This window comes from Equus quagga, chromosome 5 (assembly GCF_021613505.1).
Source record: "Equus quagga isolate Etosha38 chromosome 5, UCLA_HA_Equagga_1.0, whole genome shotgun sequence".
In the NCBI taxonomy this organism is placed as follows: Eukaryota; Metazoa; Chordata; class Mammalia; order Perissodactyla; family Equidae; genus Equus; species Equus quagga.
Genome location: NC_060271.1, coordinates 23,353,268 through 23,367,751, shown reverse-complemented (window position 1 = coordinate 23,367,751; position 14,484 = coordinate 23,353,268). Strand labels below are relative to the sequence as shown.

The following is a 14,484-nucleotide window of genomic DNA, read 5'->3' as shown; positions in this document are numbered from 1 at the left end:
AACTATTTCTCAGATCTGTGGCAGAACGACAACTTTGTCAGCTTTGAAAAGAAATCACAAACATTGAGAGATCTGTCCATATAAAAATGTAAAACAACTGTACAGTGCAAAATAGCAAAATGAAAAAAAAAGGAAAAGAAGACATTGGGAAAATATGTATCTAATACCACAAAGAGCTTCTACCCATGATAGAGAAAGAGAGTCTTCCAATTGGAAAGGAAGATACCAACGCAACTCTCTCGTACCCACATGTTGGAACGGACAGTTGCTACACAGAGACTGCAAATAGCAAATGCCCCATGTCCCTCCTACACAGCGCCGGACCCAGGCCACTGTAGAAAGAGCCGGACTGGAGTGTCTGTCCAGGGTCCTGTGACGGAAATCCTGATGCCACTTTCATTCCTCTAGCTCCAACGAGGACATGCCACCAGCCCATGGGTACCCAGCAGTCTCTCTCTGGACCCTACTCGCATGGGCCCCGCTCCCTTCTTTCAGTCACATACATTTGGCAGCTGCCAACCCTTTTGGGAACTACCACAAACCAAGTACCCAGACAGGGAGTGCATGTGCGTGCACGTGTGTGTGTATGCATGCATGTGTGCAAAATGTGTCTAATGAACATCCCCCTTTTGCATAGGCCCAAGCCCCAGGGCTTCTCTCAGAACTCAGTACCACCACTTGGATGTCTCCTTTTGCAACGGGGCCCCAACTTTGTCCTCCCATCATTCAGGCCCAATTATTGGACAGAGATGACATCATGCCTGCATGCTATGACAAGAGAGACTGTTGCTCTCTTGTTCAGCACCTGCTATGATGCCAGCCCCATAACAGGCACTCAATGAATATGTGTTAAATAAAAGAATGAATCTTCACAGGGAAGATCCTAAACGCATCTGTATTACCAATGCTTGCTTATCGAAAAACTAAATTTTGAACCACAAGAGCCCACTTTAATTTACATAATTAGGTCTATCTTCACATTAGAGCAAGCTCTTTGAGGTCAAGGACTGTGTCCAATTCATCTCTGGATTTGCAGCACTTATCATAACATTTGGCACTTTGCAGAAGTTCACAAGGGTGTCCTGTAGGAACATATCCAATTTATACCTATTAAATTAGCAATTTTTAAAAGGCTACACAAACACTTGAGGTTTGGCGATGCTGATAAAGGTTACGAGTGATATATGTGACCCATATGATGAACACCACAAAGTTGTTATATTTAGAAAAGTGAAAGTAGATGAACATAAAAGAGAGGTATGCCATGTTTCTGGATGGGAAGGCCGCGTGTTCTGTGAGTCTTATTCTTAATCATATAGCTTGTGTTATTGGTATTATGAACTGGCACCGTATTTTTGGGGAGCAATATACATCAAGAGTTAATAAAAATGTTCATATCCTGACCCAACAACCTCACTCCTGGAAATTTATCCTAAGGACATAATTCAAGCAAAGAAAAAAAAGCCATATGCCTGAGTATGTTCATTACAGCTTTGTATAAAATAATTGAACATAATTGGTTAACTAAGTCATGGTCCATTCACTAGGCAGAATATCCATAGATATTAAGAATGATAACTATGAAAGACGTGCAGCCTCATGGCAACATATGCGACATAATGTAGAGTTTAAAACACAGAATGCGAGATGGTATGTTCAATTTGATTAAAGCCACATGAAATATGTGTGTAAGAGTCAAAAAAGAATGGCCAAATCTAAAATTGGTTTTGGTTTAAGGAAATGAAATTAAGAGTATAATATTTATTTAAACCTTTAAATTTACTTAAACTTTTGAATACTAGAATACACCAAAAGCTTGTGTTAGGTATTGACCCTTGAGCTCCAGATACTTCTGAAAGACTTACAGTACATTATATAGGGCACAGCACTATGAGATCACCTCTTCAACCTGAGCAGGATCACCCCCAAAGACCCTCCAGGTTAGAATTTGACCAGATCAGTCATACTCCTTTATGCAGCTGACTTTGTACACAGTAGGTGCTCAATAAATCAAAGATGGATGGATAAATGGATGAGTAGAAAGAATGAGAAAAAGCAAAGATTAGGAAAAGGCTTTGACACTGGTATATTGCATATTGATATCCAATACTGGTATAGTTCCAATGAGGGTCAAGGATCTAGCGTTCATGAATTGTCTAGCTCTTGTCAATCTGTTACTTCATCGGAGTAACTCAGCCAACAGTTTGCTTCTGTACTCTGACCTAGTATTTTTGTCCTAGGGCTTCCTTGTCTTTCCCGATGATCCCTTGGATTCTGGAAATCTGGCTCAATGGAGAGAGCGCAGGATTTGGAGTACTATGAGCTTGCGTTCAAATTGCTGCTCCGTCAATTAATAGTTCAAATTCCAGCCCATCATTGAATGGTTCTGTTACCTCTGAGCTAGTTACCTTGACTACTTGAACTTTGTTTTCATCTGTAAAATGCGAGAATAAATACTCCACAAAGTTGTAGGGAAGATTCATATCTTCCCAATGACGTAAAAAATTGAATAAACATCATCCTCCTCCCTCACCCCATGCTTTCTCACTGTCATAACTCTATGGACTTTAAACACAGCCTCACTTAAAATGCAAACACACAGATTTCTTCATATTTAGAATTTGATGAGACTAGATTATCTTAGATCACTAGGGTGGTTTTTCCCCTATGAGAGATTTGGCAATGTCTGGAGAAATTTTTGATTGTCACAATTGATGGGGTGGGGAGCAGATGCTACTGGCATCTGGTGGGTGGAGGAGAGCGATGCTGCTAAAACATCCTACGATGCACAAGACTGCCCCCACAAAAAGAATTATCTGGTCCAACATGTCAGTAGCGCTGAGGTTAAGAGACCCTGCCTTAGAGTAACAGTGCGTGGGAGAGACCGGCTTCCTGATGACCATATGGCCCAATCCACTCTTTGTCCAGCACTGTGTGTGTGTGTTCAGAGTAGGGAGGGAGGAACTCAGGGAGGAAGGGACAGGGGAGTACCAGGAGAGGACCATTTCCCAGAGCATTCCTGTGGAACAGCTTCCTTTACCTCCCAGCTCTCCAAGGCCCAGCTCAAGCCCTGTACCCTCTGCAACATCTTCTTTGAGCAGCCATGGACCCACCCCTCCCTCCCTTGGTCTCTCAAGGTTGGGTGCTGACTTGTAACTTACAGTATACATCCCAGGAGGCCCTGCTTTCACATTTCACACATGTGCCATACACACTAGGAACTGAGCAATTAGGATTCACACCTTCTCATGGTAGTTTACAAAATGGTGAAGGAAAGTTCGCATTTGTGCCGTCTTGGCATATTTCTGGTGAAGGCTGTTTTGAAATTTCTTCTGAAAGTGGCTGCTAATGGACTGATAATTGGTTTCCTGGCTTCCTGATGAAGTGTGAAGGGTTCTGCTAGCCTGTCAACAAAGCATCAAGTATTCTGCAAACCACCTTCAGAGTTATTTGTATCTTCCTTCTCATCGTATCTCTTGCTGTGGAGGAATAACTGGACATGGTCGTATGGGAAAGGCTGTCTGTCCTTTTGTAAGGAAGGGGGTGACACAGCAGAGCTTCTGGGAAGGTGAAGAATCTGTGCCACCTGACCAGAGCTTTCTCACCAGGCCACCAGGCTGAGCACATTTCCTAGGCAGAGACTGAATAGCTCTCACGCCAACATGTGGTGCTTGGCACACCGTAGGCACTCAGTACATATTGTCCAGTGGATGGAAAGTGTATCACTTCCAACTGATTTTGAGCAGGGATCCCTGGAGATGTGAATTAACCAAGGAGGAAGACAGTGTAAGAGGAAAGAAGCTGGCTCCATCTTTTCTTTCAAAATGCTTTTCTCTGTGAGAAACAGAATCTTCTTTAAAATCTAGATGAAAAAAGACCATCTATTGAGCATCGACTACTGTGAGGGCAGCTCAAAAGCCAACGAAATGATTCTGAAGTCTCTGCTTGCTACAGAAAATGTTTTAGAACATGAAGGAAAGAGTGTATTTGTGTGGTCTCGGCAGGGCAATTCCCTAGTAAGAAGTTGTTTTGAAGAAAAGGTTTCAAGAGAAGAACAGTGTGCTGCTTGGCACTTCTTTGGACAACTGTTCAAAGAAATTGGAGCTATCAAAATATTTCCCCAATCCCCTTCTAAATCCTAAGAAGGAAACAGCAGTATTGTTTGCTAAGTATTGTATTAATATTTATTGTGTGGTAAATTTCAGGACACTTATGCTGACTTTGCTAGAGGTGCTTTTGTACTTACATTTATGACCACCTGATACTCTTTCATATTTGTATAGATGCTTAGAGATGTTGCCCCTTTTCTATTGATCACCAACTATGATATATTTGATCTGGGGTCAGAAGGAGAACATCAAAGTTTAACATTATCCCTCAACCAAAGTATGACCTATTCTGTAAACGATTCACTTTAAGAAGTGGTTTCCAAGCATTCGCTGCGGAAAATGTGACGACTGTTCATGTCATAGTTATCCGTTTCTGTAAATACGATCAGAGAGGCTTAGAATGTTCGGAGCCAGAATGGAAGGCTACCCTATTGAATAGAATAGAAAACCAAAATCCAGAGAGAAGGTGCCCTGGCCACAGTCATGAAGCTCAGCTAGGACAAAGGAACGAGTCTCCAGATTTTTAAACCAAAGTCATCTCAGTGTGCCAGGACGTTTTTAGCACCATCCTTTTACCACCAATTAGACTGTTTGTTTCCTGAGGGCAAAGCCAGGGCCCTATAGAAACATCAGCTTAGGGACTGAGTACTCAGTAGAGAGCTGACCGATAGCACTCCTTCACCTTCATGAAACACAAATGCCACTTTGCTATGTGATGCAAAGGCATGGGTCCAGCTGGCTCTCTCTGGCCGCCTCCTCTGAAGCCGGCATCCCTGAGACTCAAGCTGTGTTCTGTTATTCCCAGATGACAAGAAAAATCCGAGTGATGGCAGTGGTTGGGGCATGCCATTCCCCTATATCCCAGAATCATCCAGAAGAAGAAATGCCACACTGCCCTCCAGAGTGCCTGCTTCAGTTCTCATCAACAAGCTTGGCTCCTCTTCCTCATTTTAAACCACAGAGAGCTCCACCCCGTACTTGCCAGGACCATTCTGTCCCCTTCTTCTCAGCTGTTCATAACTAATGGCCAGCTCCGTAGGGGCTGCCAGCCTCGCTCCTGGAAATGAAGGCTTGCTGAGCAGCACTTCATGGTCTTCTGCCCTTACTGAAGGTTCTAGAAAGATTTCCTAAAACTACTCCTAAGAGCCAAGGGTCAAGTAAATTTTTGGAGGACTTGAGGGGCAGCGCCCCAGGGGCATTCTGCTACCTGCATCTCTCAGCTTGTGGGGCAGGGAACTTTATCCTGGTCCTAAGTAGCTGTTGGCTGTGCTACCCACTTCATTCCTACCAGCTCTCTGCCCCAGGGGTCTGCCCTTTCCAGTTCTCCTTGCCTTGTTTTATCCAGATGGATTCCGAGATGAAGCTTCCATGGCATCTGGGACTCCCACAGTCCGTACCTTTGCCTTCTGAGGCCCTGCCTCCAGCCCTACCTTCTGAGGCTCCACACCACCCACACATTCTGGCCTGGGCTTGGTCTCTAGAACTGTCTCCCCTTTGTTCCTACTTGTCCCAAGCTGCTCCCCACTAACTTTCCCTGCCACCCCCCTGCCCCCCGGTCCCCGTGGCATCTCTAACACTGCCGGGCACTATATTCTAACCACATCAGGCTGAAGGAATGAACAGATTTCATGCCATTTTACTTTTGTCAATAAGGGTGATTCGTTTACTGTGTATCTAAGAGAGATTTGATCTTTAAACCTCTGAAAGAATTTTTACATACACTCACAAATCATCAAAAATGCTTTGTCAAACCAAAGAAAGTGATTTTTTTGTTGTTTGAGAAGTATAATCACCATAGTATAACCCAACTCACCAACTCATACACCAAACTCCCAGTCAGCACAGATGTTCTCTCACAGTCTCCCCAGTTATTCCCTCCCCAGTCCCTGAGGGGCCACCATTATCTAGTATGCAGCACTCAAGAGGCCCTGAGAAGCCCACTGAGGTGGGAGAGAGGCTCAGAGGGTCAGGCTCCTTGCCCTTCCCTGAGAGAAGCAGATAGAAAGAGATGGAGGAGGTAGGGTAGCGAGGGCTGGGAGAAGAAGAGGTAACAGCCTAGAGAAGCTGGAACCATTGATTTCTCAGCAGAGACCAACCCTGCTACACACAGCCCCCTTACACTTGCCACTCCCACTGGGACCCAGGATTTAGAGTATTATTTGCGCCGGAAAGTATGGTCATACCATCTAAGAGGAAGGAAGAAGGGCTTTCTTGTTATTTCCGTAGAACAGAGCACTCAACACCAACCCCTTCTCCAAAAGATCAACAATCCAAAGACAGCTTGATCCCCACCCTCCCCAAATCCAATCTGAGAAGAAGCAATTGGAGGGAACTTCTTACATCCCAGCAAGGCCATGGCTTCCCACCACATCCAGAGGCTGGTACAGATTCTACCATCTTATGGATTTGCCAGTCCCTTCCACCCTGGCTTGACTGTCTGGTGTCACTGGCAGTAACAAGGGTGAGGAGGAAATGTCTAGGTCTGAGCCTGGTGGACCAAGCCCCAGTGGCATCTACCTTGCTCTCAAGCATCACCACGGAGGACAAGATGGGTTGAAGAATGTCCTCAAATGTCAAGAGCAATCATTCTCAGTGCTACAGTTTAGGTTGCTGCCAGAAATGAGGACCTAACCAGCAATATGGCGAGGAATAGAGGAAAGCAGAGTGAAGCTGTTGTTACAACCTGCAAGGTTCCCAAGGACGGGGCCCCTGATTAGTTAGGAAACGGGCCCCTGCCTTTCGGTGGAGACCCCAGGTGGCCTCCTCCCCGCTCACTTACACACGCAGCCTGGCTTCTTAGCCGACCACTGGTTATTCTTTTGGCACGTGATTGCCTTCTGCCCCACCAGCTCAAAGGCAGGCTGGCACTCAAACTTGAGCGTATCACCGTGGTGAAACCGGGAGCCTTCCCTCCGGCCATAGGCGGGAATGCCAGGGTCACCGCAGCTGCCCTGCTCGATCTCTGAAAGACAGGAAGACGAGAAAACAGAGACAAAGGTGACTTCATACCTCTCTTGGAGCTGGAGGTCCACGTTACACGCTCTGCTGCACCTCTGCCATGAGGAAGTGCTTGGAGCGACCCGGGTAGGATCTTTAATGAGAAATCCTGCAATGTCCTGTTTCAACACGACACCCTAAGATAGATGGGCCTTCCAGCTAGCAAACACCTGAGACTCCGTGTCCACGTACAGTGTTCTACGTGCTTGGGCATTTTCATTCAGGGAGGGTGGGTCTGCAAGCATCATGAGATGCTTGTCCCAGGAGCTGACAAGTCCCAGAGTTTGGAGACATCCTTACTGATCTTGACCCTGCATTTGGATTACCAATGTCACTTGATAGATCTTAAATGCAGTCCGTTCCTGAGCGGCAGAGGCAAGCACAAGAGGGCAGCTGATGCTTTGCTGCCCACCTTTCCCTAAACCAGAGATTAAGCGAGAATCACTATTTACTGCCTTCTGATATGGAAGTAGTTTCATGAAGATATTTTTTAAATTCAACTTGAGAGAGCAGCAGGTAAAATGAACCAAATGACTCATTAAGTATGCTTTTAAAGTTCAATTGATTCGGCAGTGGTGACTCAGACAAGGAGTGGGTTCCCCAAGACAGCTCTGGGGGCCTGGACTCAGGAGGCATGATGGGCTGGCTGCCTCGGGGGAGAGCCAATCAGGACCCAGATGCTCCAGGGAAGGAATGTGTCCTGGCCAAGTGCCTGGAGTTTCCTCCGGAGACACCCCCACCTCCATCAGCCCTGTGCTTGGTGCTGCGCGGAGGAGGAAGGGGGAGGGAGGGGAGGGAGAAGAGGGGGAGGAGGAGCTCTGTTCCCAGGGAGGAAGGCATCCTGCGGGAGAGACAGGGAGCAAAGAATGAAGGGACAGATGGTGAGGTGAGGGCTGTATGGGTCCTATGATTTGGGAGCGAGGGGACTGGAGGAATCAGGAAAGCTTTTTGGATACCTTCCCAGGATTGTCAGGTCAAAGGGACCCTGCCTTTTCTGTAGACATCATTACGGGCTGTCAGGAGCCACAGTCCCTGCAGTTGCTGTGCGTGACCTCAATAGGCATGATTCTGCAAAAGGCTTCTTACCACCTTGGTGGGCTTCTGAGGGCTCACTGAGGCTGCCTATGCTCCCCTCCCCCCATGTACTGCCTTATCCGGACAGGCTCTTGATTCTCACATTCCTGTTACCCCGAAATCCAGGGCCTCCAGCTGTCTGCTGTGAGCGGGCAGAACAAGGCATTCTGTGGCTGAGACTGTGTACGTGTGTGTGTGTGTGTGACCTAAGTCGGACATCCAGGGTCCTCGAATGCAGGGGAAAGGAGGGGGTCTGTGTGACCAGGCGCCGGTCTGCTGCAAGGAGAGGTCAGCTCACCCGCCTTTCCGCTCACACGGCCCCTTGGCCTCACCCTCTACACACACACCTGCCGAAGCACAACTGGGCCCTCCTGTGAAGCTGGCTTTTGTCATGCCAGGGACGGGAGGGCACACACTGAGGCATTCCTGGGCCCCTTTGCGCCAGGTCCCCGAGCTCCAGGGCATCTGAAGGGAAGGAAGAAGGGGTCCCTGTGACAAGTCGTCCTGGAGAAGCAAGTAGCAAGGCCCTCTTTCTCCCAGGTGTCCCCAAACATGCTCTCTTTGGCACACGAGACCCTGGCCAGGACTGCCACTGCAGGCATCCTGAGTCCTGATGAAAGCTGCCCAGCCTTTGAAGACAGAGCTGGATTCTATCGCTGGGACAGGACCCAGATTTAAGGTTTCTTAGTGAGGCCCCAGCACGCTGTAGAAGATATAAATTTGGGGTATACCTGCCTGTGTCCCTGCCCACAGCAGCTGGTCTGAGGGTGTACTCTGCTCATCAGAACCAGTGTCCTCCTCATTGTGTAGGCACAGTCTTTCCCACAGGCCCACACTCACCCGATTTCTCCTGCCGTCAATGCAATCAGAAGCATATAATGAGCACCTACTGTGTGCCAGTGTCTGTGCTAGACGCTTGAGATCTGGTTATGGGCTCTTCTTTCAAGGACTGAACAATCCAGTCATGATGCAGACAAGGAAACAGGTATTCATGACACAGGGTGATTCTTGCTGTGGAAGCGCCCAGAAGGAGCACCTAACTCAACCTTGGAGTGGGGAGAGAAATATGGTGCGGGGAGTGAGGTGCTAATCTTGGGCACAAAATTTTAGGGACCACCAAAAACGCAGCAATCAAGACAAACAATATCTTGGTGCAATGCTTTGTTTTTTTTTTTTAGAAAATCAAAATTAATGCATCTAAATCAAATCCAACATGAAGAAAAACACCAAAACTCAAAGATCAGATCCGACCTAGCACTTGTACGACTCACCTCATTTGCCTCACCCTAGTCTTGGCTATCGGAGCCTATTGTTATTTAAATTGTATATGTCTTTTACCATGGATATCTTCTACTAATCTTGATTTTTAAAAGTACTGCATTAAAATATTATTTACCTTAATTATTGAGTTTTTTGGCCTCCCCCACATGCCTTAAATTTTATGCCCAGGGTGAGCGCCTCCCTTACCTCCCCCCAGACCCATCAGGAGAGGCTTCTTGGAGGGGGTGAGGTCTAAGCTGAGTCTGAAGGCTGCGCAGGAGTTAGCAGGTGAAAGGATAAGTGGGATTCAGTGCAGCATTATTCATAATAGCCAAAAAAGGAAACAACCTAAGCATCCATCAATGGATGAATGGATAAAGAAAATGTGGTGTATATAAATACACAAACACACACACAGACACATTCTGGAACATTACTCAGCCATAAACAAGAAGGAAACTCTGCCATTTGTGACAACAAGGATGAATCTTGAGGGCATTATGCTACGTGACATAAGTCAGACGAGAAAGACAAATACTGTAGGATCTCACTTATATGTGGAATCTCACAAAACCGGACTCATGGAAACAGAGAGAAGAGCGGTAGTTACCAGAGGTGGGGGTGAGGAAACAGGTGAAGGTGGTCACTGGGTACAAACTTCCATTTATAAGGTGAGGAAGTACTGGCGGTATAATGTGCAGCATGGTGATGTAGTTCCCGACATTGTATTGTATATTTGAAAGTGGCTAAGAGAGTAGCTCTTAAAAGTTCTCAACACACACGCACAAATTGTAACTATGTGAGGTGACGGTGTTAGCTAACTTTATCGTGGTAATCATTTCATAATACATACATATATCAAATCATCATGCTGTACACCTTAGACGATGTTATATGTCAATTACATCTCAATAAAGCTGGAGAAAGAAAGAAAGGAGTAAGTGGGAGAGAAATGAGAAGCAGGGCCATTTAGCTGAGAAGAACCCATGCAAAGTCTCAGAGGAAAGACTGTAGGATCGTGCGTGTAGCCACTCTGAGCACTTTACAGATACTGTCTCATTTCATCCTTATAGTAACCCTGTGAATTAGGTACTATCATCTGTATTTTAAAGAGGAGGAAACTGAGGCACAGAGAGATCATGTAATCATCCAAGGTCACAGAGCTAGGAAGCAGTGGATCTGAGATCCAAACTCGCATTGTACGGTTCTAGGGCTCTTAACCACTGTGCAACATTGTCTTCCCACAAATGCAAGTACTTTCGACAGTGATGAGAGATAAGGCTGGGAAACGCTTGCAGGGCCAACACACTAAAGGGCCTGTGCAATCTGCTAACAGGACCGGACTTCAGATGGCAGGCAATGGGAAGTCAATACAGGGTTTCATTCTATTTAGCATTTTACACTTTGTATTTTAAAAGATCACACTGACAGCTGTCTGGGGAATGGTCTGGGGGCAGTAGTTCTGGAGGAAGGGAAATCATTCTTTCATTCAACAAACATTTGAGTGTCTACTTAGGGTGAGCCACCCTGCTGGGCACTGGGGGTGCAACGGAGAACAAGTCCTGCTTCCATGGAGCTTCCAATCTAGTGGGAGGCTCACAATAGCCTGAGAGATGTTTTGATGGCATCCTGGACTGGCACCAGAGGCAGAGGGATGGAGAGAGGCAGAAGATTTGGGAGGTCTACAGCAGGAGGAAGCCATAGGCCATCCTGAGAGTGAGGATGTAGGGGTTAGAGGAGAGGCTGTGGTCTTCAGTGATGGAAGGGTTTGGCCTGGGCACCTGGGTGTGCTTTCACGGAGACAAGGATGCAGGAGGAGGAGCAGGTCTGGATGGTCCTCAGTAGGGCGTGCTGAGTTTTGAGGTGTCTGTGCACCTCCAAGTGGACGCATCTAGAAGAAAATGGCTACATGGGGCTTAAGTTCAGGAGAAGTCTGGTCTAGAAATAAGAGAATTTGAGATTTAGCTCATAGATGGTAAAGAAGCCATAAGAAGGATGAGATCACTCAAGGAGAGTGAGAAGAGATGTCAGTCCCGGACAGGACAGTGAGGCACACTGAAGGGACCAGTGGAATGCTAGACTAAAATCCTGGGAGCGTGGGGTCACAGAAGCTTAGAGAAGAATGAGGTTCAAGGAGATCGACAGCATCAAAGGCTGCAGGGAAGTTTAGACAGGATTGAAAAGCAGGTTAGCAAAAGGAGGTCACTGTTGATACTGGCAGGAGCAGACTGAGAGTAAGGATGGGGCCAAACAGCCAATGGGAGAAGAGGAAGAGGATGCAGGGCAAGTTGTTGACTTTTAAAGCAGGCATTTCTTGGCAATGAAGGAATAGAGAGAAGTTAGGTGGTAACTCATGAGGAGTAGGGCCTAGAGGGGAGCAGTTTAACAGTATTTTTTTCTTTTCTTTTTTTTTTTTTTAAGAAGGAGATTAGCCCGGAGCTAACATCTGCTGCCAATCCTCCTCTTTTTGCTGAGGAAGACTGGCCCTGAGCTAACATCCGTGCCCATCTTCCTCCACTTTATTTGTGGGACGCCTACCACAGCATGGCTTGCCAAGCAGTGCCATGTCCACACCCGGGATCCGAACCGGCGAACCCTGGGCCGCCGAAGCAGAATGTGTGCACTTAACCACTGTGCCACCAGGCCGGCCCCTTAACAGTATTTTTAAGATGGGAGAAACCTGACTATATTTAAATGCTAGGGAAGGACAGAGACAGAGAGAGAGATTAAATGGTTAAGTGATGATATGGAGGACAAATGGGGAATGACAGTGGGCTCTAGAGAGGGCAGGAGGCATGGGACCCAGGTCATGATGTGGGGCTAGCCTTGGAGACCAGGAAGCTCTCCTTCCCTCGTGGAAGGATGGAAGAGGGGATTACAATGAGCTTTCAGGCAGGATGGCAGGAGGTTGAAGGAGATCCTATGATGACACAGGCTCTATTTTCTAAGTGGAGGAGGAGGTCATGGTCATTGCTGAAGGTGAGGGACTAGCCATGGGGAAAAGGACTTGATGTGGACAAGAACGTCTGAAGCAATCACCTGGAGAAGAGGGAACCACGGCAAGATGGATGGCCATGTACCTCTGGGGCCCACAAAAGGCGGCGATGACTCATTTATAGGGGCGCTGCTGAGCATGGCTGTGTGGCTTGTCTGAGAGCCCTCAGTAACTCGGTTCATGTAGAAATGGGGAAAGGAGCTGTAGGATTGATTGAGGGGTGGGGTTGGGTTTGGAGAAATGGAAGGACAATGGGACAAGGAGTTGAGGATCTTGTCGAAAGAACGGCTCAAGTGTGATCCTAGGGGCTCAGGCTAAAGAAAGAAATAAGTGAACAAGGCAGGAGGGGATGGTGAAATGGAGAGGTCAAGGGAAGGATGATGAACAGGAGCAGAGGGAGTAGCGGGTAGGGAGCTGAGGGACCAGGGGTCCCAGAGCAGGATGGGTGAAGTCAAGATGTCAGAGGCGCTGGAGTCGAGGTCCAGCTGTAGCCAGGGTGGAGTGCACTGAACAGGAGTGAGAAGGTCAAGAAACTGAGAGGCAAGATCATGGCAAGACTTGGAGTAGAGAGGAAGAGACTGGTGACGTTAATGAGGAGGGTGGAAAGTGGCAGAGGTGGAGACAGCACTGGGTCAAAGGAGGACGGGTTTACACAGGTGCAATAGCACTGGAGAGAGAACACGTGAGCCCGCCTTTCCAGTGTGAAGTTCATGGGGTCTGGGGACAGGAGCTGTCGGCAGTGGAGAGGGCTACAGTAAATGGTGATCTCAAGGGGAAGCCAGGTTTAAAGGAGCATTTGGCAAAGAGGTCCAAGGCACTGGAGGGGTGCAGGCGTAGCCCACAGAACCAGGATTGGGTGGAGGGGAGGGGAAGAACAGAGCAGGATGGTTTGAGGGTTCGGGAGCTCCTTCCAGGAAGGCAGAGAGAGTTGGTGGCTATCTTCTGTCCCTTGAACATCTCTTGTCCTGGTCTGGCCCTTCCCTCCAAGCCCAGAGCCAACCCCTGCTGGGAACACAGCGACCAGGGCCCCCTGCCTTCCTGCAGAGGGCTGCCCGTGCTCCACCGCCTGCCTGAAAGGCACCTGATCTGGACTCTCCTGGTGAGGGGCTGACCACGTCTGACGCCAGGGCCCAGAACTGCCAATTGACAAACCCAATTTTGACTTGGAGAAAATCATGCATGTGGTTTCCTGTTATCTGGTTTCACATAATTCCATTTTATAAGTGTTTATCTCTCTCCTCGCCTACCAAAAGCAAGCTAGGGAATACGAGAGGAGCGCTTCAAAGACGCCTCTGAATTCCATGACGACGGCTCTGCCGCTCGGCACTTTCGCTTCCCTCTTCTCGGCTGTTTAATTCCTATCGTCTGTGATCAACCTCACTGTCTTCTCCCCAGGTTTTTCAATTTCTAACACCAAATTGGAATCCTCCTTTATGACAATGTCTGTTCAGAAGGAGCTGCATCACGTCTCTATAACTTCACGAGTTGATGAGCTCCAAGAAGGGCAGCTCCACTTGGAGGAAGGAGGGGAGGCCGAGCTCCGGCTGTGAAGTGCTGTCTTTCCAAGGGTGGGGCTTCATTTCTTCCTTCCTTTATCCCCTGCTCCCTCGGCCTGGGCTGCAGTTTCCTGTCTTCTCCTTCACATGCTGACTCCGCACGCTAGCTTAAGATGTCACCTCCTCAAAGATGCTTTCCCTAATGATGCCTCTTAGAAATTCCCCTTTTTCTTTTCTTTCTAGGCATCTACTCTTGTCCTTCATAGCCCTGATGCCCCTTATAAGCATTCATGTATTCATTTGACTAGTTACTGTTCTAGACATTGCGGGTAGCCGTGGGAATATGGGCAAATGAGCAGGGATTACTCTGTTGGGCATCAGGGACAAGCTGATTCACCAACTCAGCCCCCTTGCTCCCCACTGGCTGCCGGGTTGGCCTCCTTGCTTCTTGTCTCCCCACCCGCTGGAATGTAAGCCCTATGAAGGCAAGCGTCGATTGCGTTGATACGCATTGCTGATCTCTGTGTACCCAGCAGTTGGCACGGTGCCTGGA

General features: G+C 47.7%; 1 protein-coding gene across 1 annotated transcript in view; it reads right to left on the bottom strand.

The window, feature by feature from the left end:
• The window catches only part of CSMD2 (CUB and Sushi multiple domains 2), a 585,891-nt gene that overhangs the window by 236,575 nt on the left and 334,832 nt on the right, over nt 1–14,484 (bottom strand). The window contains exon 13 of the mRNA XM_046662326.1: nt 6,889–7,071. Within this exon, the coding sequence (XP_046518282.1) occupies nt 6,889–7,071 (183 nt within the window). The remainder of the gene's footprint in view (nt 1–6,888; nt 7,072–14,484) is intronic.